Source organism: Medicago truncatula, chromosome 8 (assembly GCF_003473485.1).
Source record: "Medicago truncatula cultivar Jemalong A17 chromosome 8, MtrunA17r5.0-ANR, whole genome shotgun sequence".
Lineage (NCBI taxonomy): Eukaryota > Viridiplantae > Streptophyta > Magnoliopsida > Fabales > Fabaceae > Medicago > Medicago truncatula.
This window is the reverse complement of record NC_053049.1, coordinates 40,011,350-40,032,379: the sequence shown is the minus strand read 5'-3', so window position 1 is coordinate 40,032,379 and position 21,030 is coordinate 40,011,350. Positions and strand designations below refer to the sequence as shown.

The window sequence follows — 21,030 nt, the reverse complement described above, 5'->3', positions numbered from 1 at the left end:
GTACATCAAAATATTAAAAGAAGAACACCTCCCTATGATACTTCACTTGTAGAAACACCTTTATTTGATCGCCATAAGCTTCATCATCGTGTAAATTTTAGTGGCACAACCAGTAACAAACCTCACGACCATGCAAACTTCAGTTCGTCAGTACATGACTTCTTATCCACATTTTATGTCATGTCATCAACATCTTCTGTGATCAACACGAAAACCCTAAGAATTCACCTCGATAAATACTACTCATTACTAACTAACCAATCGACAAATCTTCTCAAATATAGATAGAAGATACTTTACATTCTTATCTGAAACGAGAGATAGCTAAATACGGTTATTATTTTTTTATTTTTTTTTGGTCAGGCTAAATACAATTATTTAATTATATATGATATATGTTTATTGAGAACAATATTGAGTTTTTTTTTAAGAACATTATTTTTTGACAAGTTTTTAAGAACATTATTGATTATTGTTACTTCGTAATTCTAATTTTTATATATTATATATGCTATATGTTAATGTATTAAATATCAGTATGCATTTATGCATTTGTAAAACTTAAATAAATCGATCTATAAAATATCAGTAAGTATTTATGCATTTGTAAAAATAAATCGATCTGAACCAAACTACAATTAATCGTATCACATCCCATATTTTCCATGTAAGCAATGTAATCTAAGTAAATTGAACTAAATTACACCACATTTCTCTTGAGATATTTGGATCCAATGACATATTTTCTCAAATAACGTGAAGAAGACATTTGATTGTTTTGGGTGATTTGATACGAAAACCAGAAGTAACAAAGTTGCTGATGTAAAGTTGCAACAAATTTGCGGCAGCTAGTAGTTTTGGTGATGAGAGCACTTTTTTTTGTTTGCTTCCCAAACACAACTCAGATTTCCAAGGGCAGTTTGGACCACGAGTAACAAAAACAACCAGCCAGAAATTTTTGTCATTTTTTAGACACTAGGAAACATCCAAATTGGGAACGAAAACCGTACTTATTACACAGCCTTATAGTATCAAATAAATACTAAAACTAACTCGTACTATGTTATATGGTTCTTGATTACATCATTTCTTTCACTAACAAATAGAATCATGGATGGTTCAAGTGTGACAGAGAGTCTAGACTCTGTCTGGTTCTACACTAACATCTTGACCAACTCCACATATGAACCTTCTTTGACTCATCCATTTTCACCTTCAAGCCCTCCCAAAACTGACTTGCAAAGTGAGTCGCAGAATATCCATAACAAGACCGCGGCGTGCCAAAAATCTTCATCATCAGCAGTTGAAGAAGAAGTGGTGAAAAAATCTGAGAGGGAAACAAAGAAGAGAGAGAGGAGAATCAGGAAGTTTAAGAAGAAGGGGTCATCATCATCAAATAATAATAAGCATGAAATTGTTCAGATGCTTGAAACTGGGCAGCAAAATGAAATGCCTCCATTGGATGATGATGTGGCAATGAAGAAACATCTCAAGGCATGGGCTTATGCAGTTGCAATCTCAAATGAACCTATTTCTAAGGTTCACTTGATGAACTCTCAAGTTTAACTCCAGTCCTTTTGTCAAATTAATTAATGCATCCTAATGCTATATATGTTACACCATTCCATAAGTACTATTCTCTCTATGTAAGGGATATAACTATTTTACATTATATCATCAATCTATTAGTACCCCATTCCATAAGTACTTTTCTCAATTATTGTCGTTGTGTATAAATTTCAGCTATGTCTGTATAATTATTGTTCATGTTATGCCATGATGATGAGTAGTATTAATGAACTTGGGTTTTGTGGTGATAAAAATTGATTTTAAATAATTCGTTTTACTTTAAAACTTAGTTGAATAAATTAATTTATGTTTGGATACGTTTATTGAGCTTGACAAAAAATCCAGTGTAAAAGTCACATTTTAGACTCAAAATCTACAAAACTAGCTTCAAATTAGATTTAGGAATCAATTCTGAAGATAAAATCATTTGTATTCAAGAACAATTAAACATGTCAACATCAATTTTACAGCTCCAGAATCAATTTTGCTTGCTATAAACGTGAAACAAAAAAGTAGGCTTAATTAATTATATTAAGACCATAAGTATAGTGATTCTTATTCAAATAAATTTATTAGTATATTGTTAGAGATAGAACCCAAAAAATGGGTACTGTACAAAGCTGGTTATTAAATTAAATATTTTGTACCCATTGCATTGCATGCCAATCTATTGCGCCTTTATATGATCTCCCATGAAATGCAGTTCAATTCAAGCAAATCTATATCATGCAATTGCCTCACGACATCGTGTAATAATATTCAAGCAAAATTTAACATATAAAAGCATCATTTTTTTTCACTGGAATTCATGAGATATCACAAAATTTGTAAGAAAACTGAAAATAATTCAATGGTGGACATTTTGTAGGACAGGGTCATAACATATGAAAGCAAGTTGATTCCTGGTATTTTCCACGAAAGGAAAGCATATGTTAATACTTAGATGTTGAAATTGAATGGTCTTGTTATCATGCATACGTCACAATGAATTATTAAATGGAAGTGCGTCATATAGTTGCATATTAGCCGGAGAAGGAACCTTCGGAGACATCTTTATCATGTACTTTGATGTAGATTTTGTTTACACTCATGTTGAGCATGTATTTTTTGCGATCTTAAAAAATTGTGGTATCGTTAAAGAGTTGATTGTGGTATCCGAAATGTTGTTGGGTGTTGGAGGGTCTTTTAGCGTGTTTTTACACCTTTTAGATTTATTTTTTTTGACGGAACACCTTTTAGATTATATAATCTTGAATGTTGTTGGAGGGGCGAAGTGAGATAATGAATTCTCTAAAGAGTTTGGAGTGTTTGTTTGATGTAATTTGGAGTTTATATAATCAATTTAATTATCATACAAAATAGGGTCCTTACTTTTGAGGTTAACATCCGTTAATCGTGATTGAGCCAATGATACATTTAGACCTCGTACGAGTGGAATTTCAGCTGTTGGACTAGTCCAAAACAACACTTTTTCTCTTGTTAGTTTTAGTCTAGTCCACCCAATTGTTTGTTTCCGTGTGTTTCTTTTATTTTAATAAAAAATATATTAGGGTGCTTCAAATGATATTTTTTAATTAAAAAAGACAATTACAGATAATTACTAAAACTAATTGAATAAAAAAATCATTTCTTAAAAATAAAAAAAATATTCCTTAAAAAAAATACTACCAGTATCACAGATAACACTACACCATTTTTTTTCAAAACTACACAATATTCCATAAGATTAATAAAAAAGAGTAATGGTGATGCACCAACGGTATAAAATAGGTTTACATCCATCATTTTGTCGTATAAACTTATTTTTTAAAGATAACTATATCAAATACATAAATTATTTTGAAAGTCCGTGTAAAACTAATTTACACGATGCATATTGTTTTTTTCTAAAAAAAAAAATTATTTTTTCACATTGGAATTTTAAGAAGGTATACCCTTTTAGTGTGTAATCTTCTTCTTTTTTTTTTGTAGAAGATTAACACACTAAGAGGGATTAAACTTCTTAAAATTCCAATGTGTAATCTTTTTACACATGCATCTAAATAAGGGTGTAACGGTTCGGTTTGGATTGGTTTTCAATCAAAAAATGTCTGAACCGATGAAACCTTCATCATTTTGAATTGGTTCGGTTTTCACAGTTTTTTAGAAAAGAAATCGAATCAAACTAATCGGTTTGGATTGGTTTGGTTGATTGGTTTATTTAAAAATACAATTAAAAAAATTCATATTCTCACAAAATCTTTCACAGAGAACTTTGTATAATTGTATTTCATATTTTGTTTTTTCATGTTCTCTATTCTTCAAACAACCTTTTATAATTAATCTTACTCAATATTTCATACATATGATCCAAGATTCATTCATCCATCATTCTTCAAAAATAACTTCATCAAACTCAAATATTTCAATCATGATCCAAACATGCATCATTCATCAACAAAATAACATAGTCAAAACATAGTCAAAATAACAAATCCATGCAAACTAAAATTAAAACATCATGAAATTTAAACATCATGAAATTGAATAATCTCAGCGGTGACCGGTGGCGATGAACAATTGGTTTGGTGTGGTTGACGGTTATGGTTTCTTTTCTAGTAGAAATGAAAGAGTCTGACTGATAAGATGGATTAAAAAGTATTTTATGTTTAATTTTGGGCCTAACCATAAGTTTGTGAGGTAGGATAATATTAGTAAAATAAGGAATGTTGTTATCATCGGATTGGTTCATCGGTTTCATGGATCTCGAAATGAAAAACCATGAATCAAACCAAACTAGATCGATTTTGAATGATTCGGATCGGTTTCAAACCGAACCAAACAAAGTCGGATATTTTTTTGTTTTGGTTCAATTTGGACTTTCGTTTTCGTTGGTTTTGTCCGAAACACTTACACCCCTACATCTAAAGATGTGTTCCTACATCAATTAGTTCTTGTTTTTTTTTTTAAGGATACATCAATTAGTGAATATGACAATTCATATGTTTTTATATTTATTAATTGACATGACAACCCATCCATATATAGTAATTTTTTTCGAGGAACATTGGTAAAATAATTGTATTGACATAATATACTAATTAAGTTCATTTTAAAATTCCTTCAGAAAAAAAAAAAAAAAGTTAATTTTAATTTTAAAATAAACAATAAAGCATTATCACCTGTTCAATGCACGCCTCTTGTGTCTATAAATAAAAAGATTCATGAATTCTAAAAAGGAAAAGAAAATCCCATATAATTAGCATAAAATCCCATATGATTAGCATAAAAAAGAAATATCGTGCCAATGGAGGAAAAAGAAAAGCATATATATAGATAGGTCTTGCTTGCTATTGCTATTCGTTTCTAAACAAAGCAATGGCAGGAAGAATCCACAAAAAATATGGCTCCGACGAAAGCATGGGAACCCTTTCTTCTTCCCAGCGATCACCACTCTACTATGTCGAGAGCCCCCAAAGCCTTGACGTTGAGAAACTCTCAATCCATTCAAATTCGGTGGATTTTACTCCTAGCCACTCTCGTGGTGAATCTTCCACCTCACGATACTCTACCACTTGGAAGAAACTTGACGAAAAAAATGATGAAAATGACGAGGATGATGAGGATGTTCATGATTCGACTCACAAGTACATTTGTTGCTTCTTTGGTTTTCTTCTTCTCTTCGCTCTGGTTTGTTTTATTCTTTGGGCTGTTGGTAGAAGCTTCAAACCTCGTGCAAACCTTGAGGTAGCATTTTCTATACTTTCATGACTAGGTTACGTTGCTTATAAATTTTAATTTTAATTTTAATTTAATTCTATGATGATCATGAGGATGATTTTTAGTTGTATTGTTATTATTATCATCGTATTTCAAAATAATTTTAATTTTATTGTCATTGAAAATGTACCCTTTTTCGATTTTGCTTTGTAGTCATTAATTGCAAATAGTTTTATGCCATATGTATGTAATACCACTTCGATTTTTAATTATATAGATCAAACGTAATTTTTTTGTAGAGGAATTGCAAATCGAATGACGACCACCGAAAATAAAGAGGTGCATCCTGATTTATGAGTTATTTTTATTTGTCTAATATTTGTTTTAACTTACGAAAAATAACTGAACAGAACATCGTGTTTAAGAAATTGGATGTACAATTTGGCAACGATCGGACGGAAGTACCAACCTATTTGTTGTCATTGAACTCGACAATTACCATGATGTACACAAATCCGGCAACTTACTTTGGTGTACATGTAACATCAACTCTTCTCCAGCTTCGCTATTACGACCTCACACTAGCTTCTGGTCAGGTACACCCACTCCTATCCCTTGTGACAATCAATCTCTTCGTTCTTCGATGCATGAGAATGCATCAATAAATAATTTGTCAACTAAGTAGTAGGTGAAACACACACACACACACATATACATATATATATATATATATATATATATATATATATGTATGTATGTATGCCATTGGTCCCTACACTGGTCCTTACGTTTTATTTTTGTTTGAAATTGGTCCCTGCACATTGTAAATTTTTTGGCTTTGGTCCTTCTATTAAGTCCAGCTTAGAAAAATAAATAAAACTAACGGTGTGCCATGTGGACCACTCATTCCACACCACATGGCACACTAAAAGAAATTTTTTTAGAATTAAAATAGTCCAAAGTTTTGGTATTACTCCATGCACTTCAGCACTTTTTGATATTGATCCGTGCACTTCGACATTTTTTGATATTGATCCATGCACTTTTGTATTGGTCCCAGAACCATTTATTTTTATTTTTTTTAATTTCTCAATATCTTCCGATGATATTATTATGTTTATTGTTGTTTTGTTCATTATTTTTATTGAGAATAATTCTAAAAAACACTCCCCTAACAAAATTATAAAAATATATTTTTTTAAGTTTAAATCACCAATATGGATTCTTCAATAATGGTGAATCACCTTTAAAGTTTAAATCATCATTATTTATGCAATATGACAGTGGTCGGTCGCATGGTTAAAAGGCAAACACAACAATACAAAAAGGGAAGAAAAAAAAAATACATCGTGAGAGTGGTTAGCCGTTAAACATGTAAATTTAAAATGATGGTCATGTTGTATTTTTGAGTTATTATTAAATATTTAAGAATTTATTTATTAATATGAATCATATTTAGAGTAAATTACACTTTTCTCCTACAAGAGAACCTTAATTTATCATCCCTTTTCATCTTATGTTAAAATATACATTATCTTCCCTTGCAAAGAAATATATATGAAAAAATATATACTCCTAGTTAAAGTTAAATATTTTGTTATTAACTTGAAGATTTTGGAATATATATATATAAAATATAATTTTAATTAGCTTATTTCATAATTTCAATAATTTGTCTAATATTTCCCGTGAACATAAGTCAATTGGCAGCAGAGACATCACATTTAGAGAAAAAAGACGATGCAATAAGATTAAAGCTTAATCTTTTATTAAAAATGATTTTTTATTATATTTTTTTAGAATTATTCTAAATAAAAATAATGAGCAAAATAATTAAAAAAAAAAATATATCATTGAAATATTTAAAAAACGAAACAAAACAAAAAAGTGCAAGGACTAATAATGAATTAAATCCTTGGAATATTTTAATTTTTAAAATTGTCTTTTAGTGTGCTACATGGCGTGGATTGATTGGTCCACATAGCAAACTGTCTGTTTTTTTTTTTACTTGGACTTAACACAAGGACCAATGACATATTTAAGTCAGATACACAATACATATATCTTCACTCCAATTAAGTTCTTCATGCTTTCATTGCCCTAAACAAGTAACAAAATCGGTTTTTGCATCAAGAACTTGTTAATCTAATTATTTGATTGATTTCTTTATTATAATAGATGCAGGAGTTTCATCAGTCAAGCAAGAGTCAACAAAAGCTAGTTGTGTTTGTGTCTGCAGATCAAGTTCCGCTCTACGGTGGGATATCAATTCTTGGAAATGATACCATAGAAAACATGAACAATGTTGCAATGGCAATGAACATAACATTTGAGCTAAAATCAAAGGCTGACATTTTAGGAGTTTTGTCTACATTCTATCAGACAATTGGATGTCCAATCACTTTCCATGTCAACCAACTTGGAAAACCTCTTAGTTTGATAGATTCATGTGTCTACAAGTAATTTATGGCTTAATACATTATTTGGTCCCTTAACTTATTTTTTGTTTTCATTTTAGTCCCTTAACTATAAAATGTCTCACTTTGGTCCCATATATCTTCTGCAGTTTACTATTTTGGTCCCCTGGATTAGTTTTTTAATGTTTAATATTTTTGATGTGATTTCAACCATTCGATTGCAGGTCCATTATATTTACAGTGTACCGTCAACACCTAATTTTTTCTTTCTTCCTTCATCTTATTCCTTCCACCACTTCTTCATATTCCTTCCACCACTTCTTCATATTCATGCCAAATTCAACAACATTCATACAATAACTAGAAAAAAATCCAGAAAAAAAAAAAAATCAATATTTAATCAAAAAAAGGGGATATAAATTTCTTCAAAAAAACAAAAAGGGGATAAATTTCTTAAAAAAAACAAAAAGGGGATATAAATTGTAACGGACCAGCCATTCGATGCACTATTCATTCGTTCATAAATCAATATTTTTATTTAACCAACAAAAATCAATATTTTTTTACTGGTTGTTGCGATTTGTATGACTTCAAATTTAATTTAATATAATTAATTAAAAATCTAAGAACTCATATCAACACCAACACACCTATCTAAGAACAGATTCATATTCTTCATCATATCTATGCGGTGCTTCTTTCTCCCATGCCTTGATCAATACATCCTTAGTGTGTTTAAAGACCCGTCAATTCTATTTGTTCTAGTTACAAACCTAATTATTATTCATCGTTTTCTTTCTAAAATTCTACTGAACTTTTTTCAGTTCTACCTAATTGATACCAAATACCACAGAATCACTTCATAAATCATTTTTTTTTAATATTGATTTTGAATGGATTCTGATGTTTCAGACTTTATGGATGGAGAAGACAAAGGTATTGAATAGAAGAAGATATTTGTTGCCATAAACACATTTCAAATCTGTAATTCGAAGCTTCAAAGGTGTTGTTCCAGATTCATAACACCGCACCATTTTCTTTCCCTTTGTCCAGATCTGTAATTTGAAGCTTCAAGATTGATTTTGATTTCTAGATTTTAAGAAAATGCATGGGGAATCTCAGTTTCACAATCACAGATCGAGAATCGTAGAGGATTAATCAACGATTCTCAGATGCAATGAAGAGGAAGAACAATCTTTTAACGAAGAGGAAGTTTGGTTTATGTTTCTGTACTCTCCAACCTTCTGCACTTCTTGTTGTTATTGCTTGGGGAAGGAAGAATTGAAAGAAGGGGGAAGATACAATTGGTGTTGTTATTGTTCTAAATTGAAGGAAGAGGTTGTGATATCTTGAGATGGTTGAATGAATAGATGAATGAGTGTTTTTATCTGGGAATGAAGAAGAAGAAGATGGAGGAAAAAAAATTAGTTGTTAGCGGTTCATTATAAGTTACAATAGACCCCTTCATGATCCAACGATTTCCATTTAAAATAAAGATCAAACAGTTAAAAATAAAAGATTTAATAAGATCTATGGTGGATCACCTATAAAGTTGGTTCACCTTAGACATTTAAAGTTAAAAACTAACGGAGATGACCAAAATAGTAAACTGCATAAGATTTATGGGACCAAATTGAGACATTTTTATAATTAAGGGACCAAAATGAAAACCAAAAATAAGTTAAGGGACCAAACGATGTATTAAGCCGTAATTTATTGTTGGGTGGGGTTTAGCATGGGAAAGGAGAATTGTTTCCCACTATGGAAAAGTTTTTCTTGTCCCTTGGATCAAATGAGAAACACAATCTTATCATGGTTTATCAACACTTAATTATTTTTTTACTTTATCTTTCACTACAATTCTCTCTCCACCATTGTTAAAAGGAAAGCCCAGCAACAAGAACAATAGAGCAGCCCAGTAGCATAAGCTGGACGCTAGAGAGCCTAAAAATCAAATGCCACCGTTCCATTCCATCATGATTTAATTTGTTTTGGGTATTGCTCTCTGCTTCTATATCCATCCATCAAGATTTAATTTTTTCCCCCCTTTGTCAAACCTAGATTCCACAACCCACCACAATAAAGAAAGAACAATGAAGGAACAAAAACTCCAGAAAGAAAAACAAAAATGATTATAAGAAAAGCAGTAATGGTAATCGATATACAAAAATAAATTAAAGAACAACACTTGCTATTGATTGTTAATATAATTCCATCACTACCTTTCATATTTTTTTTTTTTTAGTTTTTGCTTTCGATTTAATGAATGAAAGAAAGAACTTTCGTAGTGAGTCAAGTGAAAGGAACTTTATGATGGTAAGTCATTCATGGATTTTATTTTATGCTTGATGTTGTTGGTGGGTGATTGAGGTATGCTGGAGACTAGAGAGAGAGAGTTGGAGTGAAAGACAAAGTGAAAAAATAATCAAGTGTTGATAGACCATGATAAGATTGTGTTTCTCATTTGATTCAATGGACAAAAAAAACTTCCCCATGGTGGGAAACAACTTCCCTTTCCCATGCTAAACCCCACCTTATTGTTGTTCTTTGGGTCTTCGTGTCAAACTTAGTTTGTCCAATCACCTTGTCTCAAGCTTGTAAAAAGAGCATGTATTTTTTTCGCTTGACATTAATTTCCAGTGTTTGGATGGACCGTTGGTTAATAAGTTTCGTTGCTTATTGGATTTGGATTGGAATATTGATCTTTCTCATTCATATCGAGATGTTAATTGGTGTGTAGATGTTATAATAAACGAGTAAATAGTCAATATCCCTTCTGAAATTGTAAGTTTCATCAATTACCCCTCTGAAATTTCACAACGTTAGTTAATTTACCTCCTCCGTCAAATTTTTCTGTCAGTGAACATGACGTTTTGCAAATACCCCCCCTGAAGTTTTGCACTTATGTGCAAAATGTCCCCCAAACTTAAAAATTTATATTATTTTTTTCTTAAAAACAAACAATTAATAGTTAAATATTAAAGCTAACTATTAATTTTGGAGTTTGGAAAAACTACATACATATATACATCAAAATAGGGAAAAATGTGTATTTTTAAAGTGACAATAATGGTTATTTCTAATAGACAAATTATTATTTTTAGAGGTTTATAAACAAATTAATAATCATATTTAAATTTATATTTTCTCCTTCACCATCTTAGTCTTTTAACTCCTCCAGCTCCTTCAACAATTTGCTCAAACCATTTAAACTACACAACCCCCAATATTAATCCACAAATCATCCCATTATTGTCACTTTTAAAAAATACATATTTTTCCTCTTTTTGGAGCCGATTTTGATGTATATATGCATGTAGTTTTCCTAAATTCCAAAATTAATAGTTAGTTTTAATATTTAACTATTAATTGTTTGTTTTTAAGAAAAAAATAATATAAATTTTTAAATTTGGGGGGCATTTTGCACATAAGTGCAAAACTTCAGGAGGTATTAATTGCGTGATCTTTGAATTACAATCTCAAGATATACTAGAAATGTTTAACTCAAATTTAACATTTATTGTTAGTTGATATTATGATTACGAGTATTTCTACCTCTCACTTAATTTCTTTGTAGTTTTTCCTTGTTTACGGACTTAGACCCTATTTTTTATACATAAATATAAATAATGAAATACAAATGAATAAATTTGATTTATATTAAGGGTGCGTTTGGCCCTACTTTTTTGAGGTCTAAAAGTTACTTTAATAATAAAGTTGAAAATTTAAACTTTAAAGTTAAAGTACATTTTTTTTTCCATCTTAATTAGTAAAACTTTTTTGGGTTGTCTAATATAGACCTCTCAAAAATTGTCCCAAGATGGACATTTACAATTTGTAGTTGTTTTAAAAAAAAAATTATGGTAAAGCATACATTTTATAATAATAAAAAATTAAACTGAAAAGAAAAATAACATTTTATTAAAGTTTACTGAAAATATGATGGTCTATTGTTGGACCGGATACATATTAGACAAACTCTCTGTTTTTTTTTAGTCTTGACCGTAATTGATAAATAAGGAAAATATATGAATTTTGTATGTGTGATAAATAAAAGTTCATAAATACTTTTATTAAAGAAAAAGGATTTGATCGGGCCTCAGGCCCTCTTTTGTAAAAAAAAAAAAAAAGAATTTGACTTAATTTATCCTTATGAATTATAATTGGTTTAAGTGTGTAATTGGTTCCTATACTTTCACCCTTTTTTGGCTTTGATCCTTGCATTTTTTTTTGTTTGACTTTAATCCTTGTAGTTTGTAAAAAATTTGTCAAATTTGTCATTGGTCCTTATGTTAACTTCCAAGTTCAAAAAAATGTTAAAACAAACGGTGTGCCGCGTGGATCAGTTATTTCACGCCACGTGGCACACAAAAAGACAATTTTCATAATTAGAATTAATGTCATTGATTTTTAAATAGATTTTATATAAAGAAAAGAAATGAAACAAGGCTTTGAGAAAGAAAGAAAGAAATCAAAGGGGGGAGAAATATAGAAAGAAGGAACGAAATGAAACACAGAAGCTTAAATGATGAAAAACAAATGCTTTTAGGGAAAAATGGCTTTTAGGGTTTCAATTTGAACCAGCTTAAAACAAAAGCAAAGGCTTCCAAAAAAAAATGCAGCTCATCATGAACATAAATTCAATGAAAATGTGAATGGAAACTAAAATAAGAATGCAAAATCGAACTGATAAATGATGACGAATGTCGAAATCGAAATTGAGACGCAAGGCAAGATAAAGAATCAGATTGGTTCAAGTTGAAACCGTACAAGCCATTTTCCCCCTTTTATCAGAGCTTATGCGTTTCTGAATTTCATTTCTTCTTTGTTTCTTTTTGATATCTTTTGTTTTTTAAAATTTTTATTTCTAATTATATAATAAGTAATATAAAAACTATTAAAAATCAATTGTTTTATTTTATTTATTCTAATTTTGAAAATTGTCTTTTAGTGTGCCACATGTCATGAAATAATTGATCCACGTGGCACACAGTTAATTTTAACATTTTTTTTAACTTGAAGTTAGATAAATTTTTTACAAACTGGAGAGAACGAAGCCAAAAAAAAAAAAGTGGAGGGACCAAAACCAAAAAATGGTGAAAGTTGACTGCCGAGAAATTCCTCGGCAGTTAACTGCAGCTGATTATTGAATTCCTCAGCACTTAGCTGTCGAAGAGGCAAAAATGTATTTTATTTATGTGCTTCATCGCAACAACAATTCTCTTATAATATTATTGGTTGGTAAAAAAGAGAGTAAAATATTAGCGGTAAGAAATGGAGCAGTCTGTGTTTAGCAATGTCCGGTGCGAGTGCGGCGTTGCGCGGTTTCAATATCACATTCCAAACCCAACAACACTTTTGTTCCTTCCATTTCCTCTTAAAACCTATAGATACATACATACACACGCCGCGAATTTAGGTTTCAAAGAAGCATAAATGGCATCGGTGCCGGTGGAGGCAGAGGCTGAGCGTACGCTTAATCTCCAACCTCCCGAAACTAAGCTGAAGGCTCGACGATTGAAAGGTCACAAAGACAGCGTTAATTGCTGCATTGCCTCTCCTCAAAACCCTCGCATCATCGTCACTTCCGGCGAGGTCACTTCCATTATCTCTTAATTAGGGTTTATTATCCTTCATCATTGCTTCCTTTCATATCAATTTCATTCTCTATATCAAATAGGATGGTCGTGTTTGCTGGTTTGATTTACGATGCAATGACGAACCGCAGATCGCTATGGATGTTAGCGACGACCCAATTCTTTCCTTGTGTTTTAAGTCAGGTCTGTTTATCATTGCTTACCAAAATCTACTTTTGATTGAAAGTCTCTGTCATGCAGATACTTGCAAAATTTCACATTAATACAAAAATGATTTGTGCTTCATTGTTATATATGTATGTATGAAGATTAATATTCTTTTAGCTGACACATGATCAATGTGATGGATAGTTATAACACAATAATTGAATTTTATATAAAGTTTTTTTTTTTTTTTTTTGGTCAAGTAGCTTAGTGGCTAGAACTCACACAATTTAATTGTGGTGAAGTGGGGTGTCCACGGTTTGAACCCCGGCCCCTGCATATAATATGCAATATCCCTACCAACTGAGCTAAGCTCACGGGGATGAATTTTATATAAAGTTAATGGGTGGTTTAATGTGTTAAACCTTAGAAAATTAACTCACGTGTATATGCAATAAAAATTTCTCTGATACTATGTTTTTGTCCATAACTATGTGATATTCGTAACTTCGTATCCTGGAGAAGTGAGTTATTGAGTACCGCCAACAGTATAATTTTTTTCTTTTGATGCTATTCCCATTTGGGCATTTATACAATAACTCTTTCTTGCGTTATCCCTCCCCAGTTGACAGTATGATGGATCATTGGATGATTGTAAAATGAATCTTTTTTACAGAATCCAGTGATCAATAGTGAAAGGGCGTGAGAATTTAAATTACATAGAAAGTTCCTTATTTTGAAAGGTGTGATTCATTTTATTCATGGAATGCACACATGACCATTTTGTATGCCGTTTTCCTAGCGGCATATATACGTTGAGGGGTTGAATGTTCTGCTCCACCAATACTCTCTCTCTCTCTCTCTCTCACTCTCTCTCTCTCTCTCTCTCTGTTTGTGTTTTTTTCTTTGAGGGGACTCTCTGTTTGTGTTTTGTTCTTATGTTAAGGACAATTACTTCTTCCCTCTCTTCTGAGATTTTTTTCTTTTCATAATAAATTTCTTATTTTTATATAAAACAAAGAACTATCGTATGCAAATTGGAGGCATCCAATTTGTGTCCAGTGGATAAGTTTACTTATATCTTTTGCAAACATTTGTCCCTTGAATCAGGGAATGAAGATAATATCTATGTCTCGTCAGGAAAGGAAATCAAATGTTTTGATGTGCGTCTGGTAAGCATTTTATAGGCTCCAAAGATGTTTGATTTCAGTACTTTTTATTTTCATTTACGGGAAACCCCTCTCTCCTTATATTACCTGAGTGCACCTGCCATCACATTTATTGAATTATTCATTTTCATATCAAGGATGTATGTATGTATGTATGTATGCACATTACATTGTTTAGAAAGATCATTCTTTATATTACTGATTTTCTGTATACTGTGTTCTGTTTTGAAGGCCACCACTAAATGGGAGCCACTGGAGAATTATAATTATAACAAAGAGGAGATAAACAAGGTAGATAGTAGGACTTGTATTCAATTTTAATGTTATTATGCATTTACTTGATATTGTTGAATGTTCCTACTGCCATCTGAATTTACAGCAAGGTAAAAGTAGACACCAAATAAAGGTCACAAACCAGCAGCAAAGTAGTGCTTAATTAGGTCATTGAGTCTGAGTTCAGCACTGCTTTGGTACCGTGGTTAAACAGAGTTTGAGATAAATTTTATGTGTGGCTGCGTGTTTGATGTCTTATTTATAGCTTGATTACAATAACAATCAATCAATTGAGTTATCAAGAGGTTATTTATGCATGTGGTCTTGTTTCATAAAGGACATTGGGATCGTGAATCTAGATTACTGCATTATACCCGAAGTTGTAGTCACTTGTACACGCCTCTTTTATATTACAATTATGTGTGTGATTTTTCAGGTTACATGCAACTCAAAGTCCTCATTTCTTGCTGCAGCAGATGATAGTGGCGAGGTGAAGGTATGTCTCGCATTTATTATTGTTGTGCGTTGTAATTTTCTCTTGTGTAATACTAATACCACATTTATCGACTCATATGAATATATCTTTTTTCCACTTATAACATGTAAGAGATCTAAAAGCCATTCATGAATTCACTCCTAATACCATAGCTTAAGTTTTGAGATAATTAGTTGATCCTTCATTTGGTACCGGAGTTTATGTAACCAATGTCACGAGTTCGATCTAAAATGAAGTCAAATTGCATACCAGGTATAATGAGTTTGTTTATTGTTCATACTTCAAGTTGTCTTCAACAGTTCAACCCAGAGGGCTCTTGCATGGGGTGAGTGGGTTAGAGTTGGATGAGAAATGATATTTGTACAACCATTTTGTAACAACTTTTGGACAACTTTCTCTCTCATGCTCACATTGTGTTATCCCTCTCTCTCTTCCTTTTTCTCTCTTTGTTATTTTTGACCAATAAGAAGAGAGAAAAAGAAGGTTGTCACAAAATGGTTGTGCAAATATCAAATGATAGAAATTAGAAATTAGAAATTAGAAATAGGCAGTCATTTCTAATTAGAAATAGATAGTTGTCACAAAAGTTGCACAAAATGGGAACTTGATCAGAATAACAAGAAAAATATGATAGAAATTAGAAATAGGTAGTTATTTCCTATCTGATATGATATCTAAGTAACACTATGATCAATAGAGTTTCTGATTTCCGAAATAGGAAAAAAATTATGTCAACTCAGTAAAAGAATATGGAGATTATCGAGGTAGTTTGTCAGTGTTGGTCTTACCCTCCAACCCTCTCACTCATTTCTTTCCCTGTGTTTTCCTCCTTCCTCCTCTTTCTAACAGACTATGTCTTTCCTCTGCTATGCTGCCACATGTGCAGGTGGTTGCATGAAGTTAGTGTTTCTTCTGCTCACGTGTACGTCCTTCATTTGCTCCATTTCAAATTTTTATTGTCCATCTTGCCATCTTGGTAATAGTAGGTATGCTAACATAAGACCATTCACGGGCCTTCTCCTAGTGCATTAAGCTTATGGGGTAAACGGTCCTTGATATCATGCTCAAATATATTTAATCTCCTTTGGGCACCATAAATCTTTTGGATACATCTTGTTATTTGCTATTGACGAAGAGTCTTGATGTAAAGGTTGGAGTTGTTGCAATGAGATTAGATAGTCACAGGTTCAAGTTGTGAAACCAGTCTCTTACAAATGGCAGGACTATCTATAATAGACTTACAACGGGCGCAACTCTTCCCTAGGCCCACTATGGCTAGAGATTTGTAGCACTAGGTTGCCCTTTTTATCTTGAAATGGTGACATCAAACTAAAAGCTCTAACTATTGATCTTTTCTCAAAATAACCATATAAGTGTGCGTGATATTGTCAAGAGATTCCCAGTTTCCTGATAATGTTAATTTATTCTCTCAAAAGATACCATATTTGCATTGTATTCTAAAAGAATCAAAACATGCCACAAAACATGGTAACATACAGTTTTTTATATATTATTTAGAAATTTTGTTTTTTCTTTTCCTCTGTACCGTGGTTTATTTTTTATGCACTTTTCCTTTTCTTATTTCTTTTGATTTCAGAAAACCTGAGTTATTGTTGCATTCTTCATCTTTATTTTCTTCATAATTATTGATTGTAATTTCTTTTGACAGATAATTGACATCAGGCAGCACTGCCTTTACAAAACATTACGAGCCGAAACTGGTCATACAAGTGTATCCTTATTGTTTTTTTAGCTATTCTTTACTACATGGCTGCCAATTCATTAAATCACAAGTTTTATTTCAACCCACTAATATTTCATCTTTCCACGTGCGATTTTTCCTCCTACTATTGTTTTGTTCATCTAAAGTTAATGAGTAATTTGATATCTTAATATTGTTCATTTCACCTTGACCTTGTAATGTAGATATGTAGCACTGTGGAATTCCTTCCTTGGAGATCTTGGGAAGGTAGTCAAATAAAGTTTTGCTTATTTTTCCCAGATAAATCTCTCTCTCTCTCTCTCCCCCTCCTACCCCTCATAGTAAAATTTATGGTTTCCAATGAAAATAAGATATGACTGTCATGTTTGAGATAGACTTTTGTAAGTTGTTGCAGTTTTTCTGTGAATTATTTATAGTACACTTTAAGAAAAAAAATTCATTCAAAATATTTAAATGAAGAAAGAAACTGACATGGATGTTACAACATTTTCTTCTTGAGTTGGTATTGTTCTAACACTGATTTATAGAGGTTTTCTGTATTTAAACAGAAGCAGTCACACAGAAATCGATATATCCATGTCATAATCATTGATTGTAGCAAACTGACTGTAACTCCTGGCTGTTATTGCTTCTGTCATTGTCACCTCGCTGATAATCAGACTATAAAGCCAATGTAGAATACACAAAGCAAAGTGTTCTTGCTTCTGTCGTTGTCACCGATAATCAGACTATTGTGCCAATGTAGAACAACACAAAACAAAGTACTTTAACTCCCGAGTTAGGTTGTTGTGATTTTCTTGTTTCTACAAGTGCTCATATTGCAGTTTCATGCGCAGACCTGGCAGGCCAGTTTATTTAATCAAAAGTCACTTGTAGACTTTTTAGGGTTGATTTCGATTCCTTTTGCAAATGTTATGATGTTCAAATTTGCACTGTTGTGTCACCTTAAATAACCTAGTTTGTGTGCTTAAAAACTGTATAATGTACATGCATAAACAAGAGATGTGAGCTACTCACGGTTAAAAGTTATAGAAAATAGTATATAGGAAAGTTCTAACAAAAATACATCAAAGATATTTAGGAAAGTTTTAACAAATATTACATAGAGACTTAATCAAAAGAATTTGCATGCGCATAGGTTTTTATTTATAATTAAATTTCACAAAACTTTTTGGTCTTAGGTTTATGCTAGTCTTCTAGAAACTTGTGTTCATTATGTATAGAATGTTGACTCCTATGTTTGTTTTTTCCCAGTAATTAGTGGAGGTCTTGATTCAACGCTTGTGCTGTGGGAATTCTCCAAAGCGCGCCCCTACAAAGTACTTAATTTTGGTATATTTTTTTGTAAATGTCTGTCTTTATTAATGTATTTCTGAATGAGACAACTAGAATTATCTAAATAATAGCCTTCATTTGTTTTTGTATTTTGATTTTTGCAATAATACAACTGTTCACATCTCTACCTACTTATTTTGTTGTTCGCAAGTAGCAAAAGAAAACTTTTTAGTATGATAATTGTTTTAGATTCTTGTTGAAGGCTTGTGCAACCGGTTATCCTTCACCATGATTCTAGAAGAGATAGATTGAAAAGCTTTGACTGGTTAAAAATATTACCAATGCAATTTAAAACACAAAAATGGTGGTTTATTACTAGTGACTTGGTGTGCAAGTTACATGCAGTTAGCAGGTACATCTTTGAAAAAAAAATATAGTTGTTATTAAAATTGGAGTTTTGGATACATATAGACATGCGGCTTGCATGCATGTTCTTTGTTAATAACCGTACTTGCGGCTGATACTTAATGCAACGTAAATTAATGATCTTTTTGCTAATTTTGTTTTCAAAGTTGAATTTTACATTTTTTTTATGGTGGTGTTTTCTTTTCTTTGTTCGGATACATTTATACATGAGTCATACGTGTATGTACTTTGATAATAACTAAACTTTCGGCTGGTGCATAATACAATGTAAGTTAGTGATCCCTTTTTTAATTTGGTTTTTATAGTTGAATTCTACATTTTATAGGTTGGAACAGATGCATACACTTAACACTGGTAATAGTAATATATATGCAGTAAAAATAAGTGAGTGGCAACAAATGTGAAAAGAAAACTACCCAGTTTGCTAATGCTGTCCTTTCTTCACTGCAGGTAATGTGAGTAATAGCGGTGCTGGGCAGTGTTTCAATCCTTCCTTGATTCATGCAATAGCTGTCCCCGAAATCGACATGGTAGATAAATTAGGCAAGATATGTGCTGTTGCAGGGGGTGATGTTATCAATGTGATTGATATTGAATCAGAAATCGCTGCTGTAAGGTCAAAAAGCTCTTCGAATACACGAAAAGGATCACAATCAAGATTAAAAGGTGGTAGTTCGTCTAACAATACAGATGCAGATGATAATGTAAAAAAGAGATTGCAGTTTGATTACACTATAGGTGGTCATACTTCAGCTGTTTCTAGCCTGTGAGTTCAATTGATCTCTAATTTATTAACTGTTAGACTAATTTCAACTTGGCCCCTAACTTGATATGGGTGACACAGGGCATTTTCGATGTTTGGGGAAAGAGGGAAATTCTTAATATCTGGGGGAAACGATAAGTTGGTGAAGGTATGGAATTGGTCCAGATATACTGATGCTGGGTCAAGTGACGGCAACAATGATATCCTACATTTGAACATTGGTGTACCCCAAAAGGTGAGTTTTGTACATTTCATTGGAACTTCTGTTTGCTAGTAACTTGTTCCTCTTGTGTCAAATTTGTCTATTCCATGATCATTTATACATTTTATTTTGCAGGTCAATTGGCTATGTACCACCTCAGCTGATACAGACAACCTTGTTGTGTGTGACACATCTAAAACCGTAAAGGTCCATTCTTTAACATAGTTTCAAGCTGAGAGTAATCAAAACGTTTTTATGTTGTACTTGAGAGATCATGCTCAACAACTTAAAAGCACATGGGGTTTTAGTCTAGATATACCTGCTTAAATTGAAGAGCATTAGTCAATTATTATTATTATTATTTTTTTATTTATTTTTTTTATTAATGTAGCACCACAATTTTGAAGGTTTTATGTGTGTTTTGATGCACCATGAAACGATTTTAATGTTATATGTAGGTCTTTCATGAATTTGATTGATTGTTTTAAAAGATAATTTGGTAGATTGAATAATTGAATGGTGTTCTTTAATATAAGTGTTTGAATTACCATATTGCAAATTAAAGAAATTAAATTGTCTTGACTTTTACAATTTTGAAGTTCAAAATGCTGGTGAAATGTGTTATTTGTGAGGCTTTCCCGAGGGGTATTAAGTGGTAATCCCCCTTGAATCAAGCCGGTTTTTTCTCCAGCCGATATCCTACCGGAACTTCCGTTAACAGTTTTTTTCTGTCAAGTTTTGAGCTCTGCGGTGGAGGAGAATTTCCCTTTGTATGGATGTATACTAACGTCATTGGCTGTTCGAGATCAAGAACCTGTAATTGCTTAGAGTAGGGTGTTGTTTTTCATCGTGTATTTAGTGATTTAGTGTTGTCAGTTGTCACAACAGTTTAGTACCTCTAAGACCATGTACAATGGCCTATTGAATCTGAAATTCAATAGGTTGAAACCATTGCAATGCCTTATTGAATTTGAGGGAAGAGGAGAGAGGTGATTAATTGATTCAACATGTTTAAGATCTGACGGGGAAGCCACGCGGCGCGTTTTGGTTTGCCAGGCAGAGCGCGTGTAACACACGCGCCGACAAGGCGCGTCGCGCAAAGGAAGACGCGGAGAGAGAAGAGATTTTGGATAAAAGGCTGACACGTGTTGAATTGTGATTGGCTGGCTGAATTTTTATCTTCTTAATACTTTGGACTCAATTATTTCATTGCAAATAATTTTTATTTTTATTTTTTTTCACCAAAATTCGTGATTTTTTTTTCTCTATAAATAGAG

General features: G+C 32.0%; 2 protein-coding genes across 2 annotated transcripts; both read left to right on the top strand.

The window, feature by feature from the left end:
- Positions 1 to 4,926: 4,926 nt before the first annotated feature.
- LOC11416755 (uncharacterized) lies at positions 4,927 to 7,731 on the top strand. The gene is made up of 3 exons (XM_003629746.1): positions 4,927 to 5,295; positions 5,679 to 5,864; positions 7,447 to 7,731. The coding sequence occupies exons 1-3, from the start codon at positions 4,927 to 4,929 to the stop codon at positions 7,729 to 7,731; spliced, it is 840 nt and encodes a 279-aa protein (XP_003629794.1).
- A 5,220-nt stretch (positions 7,732 to 12,951) lies between these two features.
- LOC120577613 (WD repeat-containing protein 53) lies at positions 12,952 to 20,223 on the top strand. The gene is made up of 11 exons (XM_039829263.1): positions 12,952 to 13,280; positions 13,366 to 13,465; positions 14,537 to 14,598; positions 14,827 to 14,886; positions 15,305 to 15,364; positions 17,034 to 17,096; positions 17,291 to 17,333; positions 18,342 to 18,419; positions 19,239 to 19,554; positions 19,633 to 19,786; positions 19,889 to 20,223. Exons 1-11 carry the CDS (start codon positions 13,122 to 13,124, stop codon positions 19,976 to 19,978), a joined length of 1,185 nt encoding a protein of 394 aa, XP_039685197.1. The 5' UTR covers positions 12,952 to 13,121; the 3' UTR covers positions 19,979 to 20,223.
- The last annotated feature ends 807 nt before the right edge of the window (positions 20,224 to 21,030 follow it).

What these genes read in the sequence shown, in the direction of transcription:
- LOC11416755 (XM_003629746.1), top strand. Translation starts at nt 4,927, where the DNA reads ATGGCAGGAAGAATCCACAAAAAATATGGCTCCGACGAAAGCATGGGA. An exon ending in AACCTCGTGCAAACCTTGAG is followed by an intron (nt 5,296 to 5,678) that starts GTAGCATTTTCT and finishes ATAACTGAACAG; the next exon opens with AACATCGTGTTTAAGAAATT. An exon ending in TCACACTAGCTTCTGGTCAG is followed by an intron (nt 5,865 to 7,446) that starts GTACACCCACTC and finishes TTATTATAATAG; the next exon opens with ATGCAGGAGTTTCATCAGTC.
- LOC120577613 (XM_039829263.1), top strand. Translation starts at nt 13,122, where the DNA reads ATGGCATCGGTGCCGGTGGAGGCAGAGGCTGAGCGTACGCTTAATCTC. An exon ending in ACAAAGAGGAGATAAACAAG is followed by an intron (nt 14,887 to 15,304) that starts GTAGATAGTAGG and finishes GTGATTTTTCAG; the next exon opens with GTTACATGCAACTCAAAGTC. An exon ending in CCGAAACTGGTCATACAAGT is followed by an intron (nt 17,097 to 17,290) that starts GTATCCTTATTG and finishes CTTGTAATGTAG; the next exon opens with ATATGTAGCACTGTGGAATT.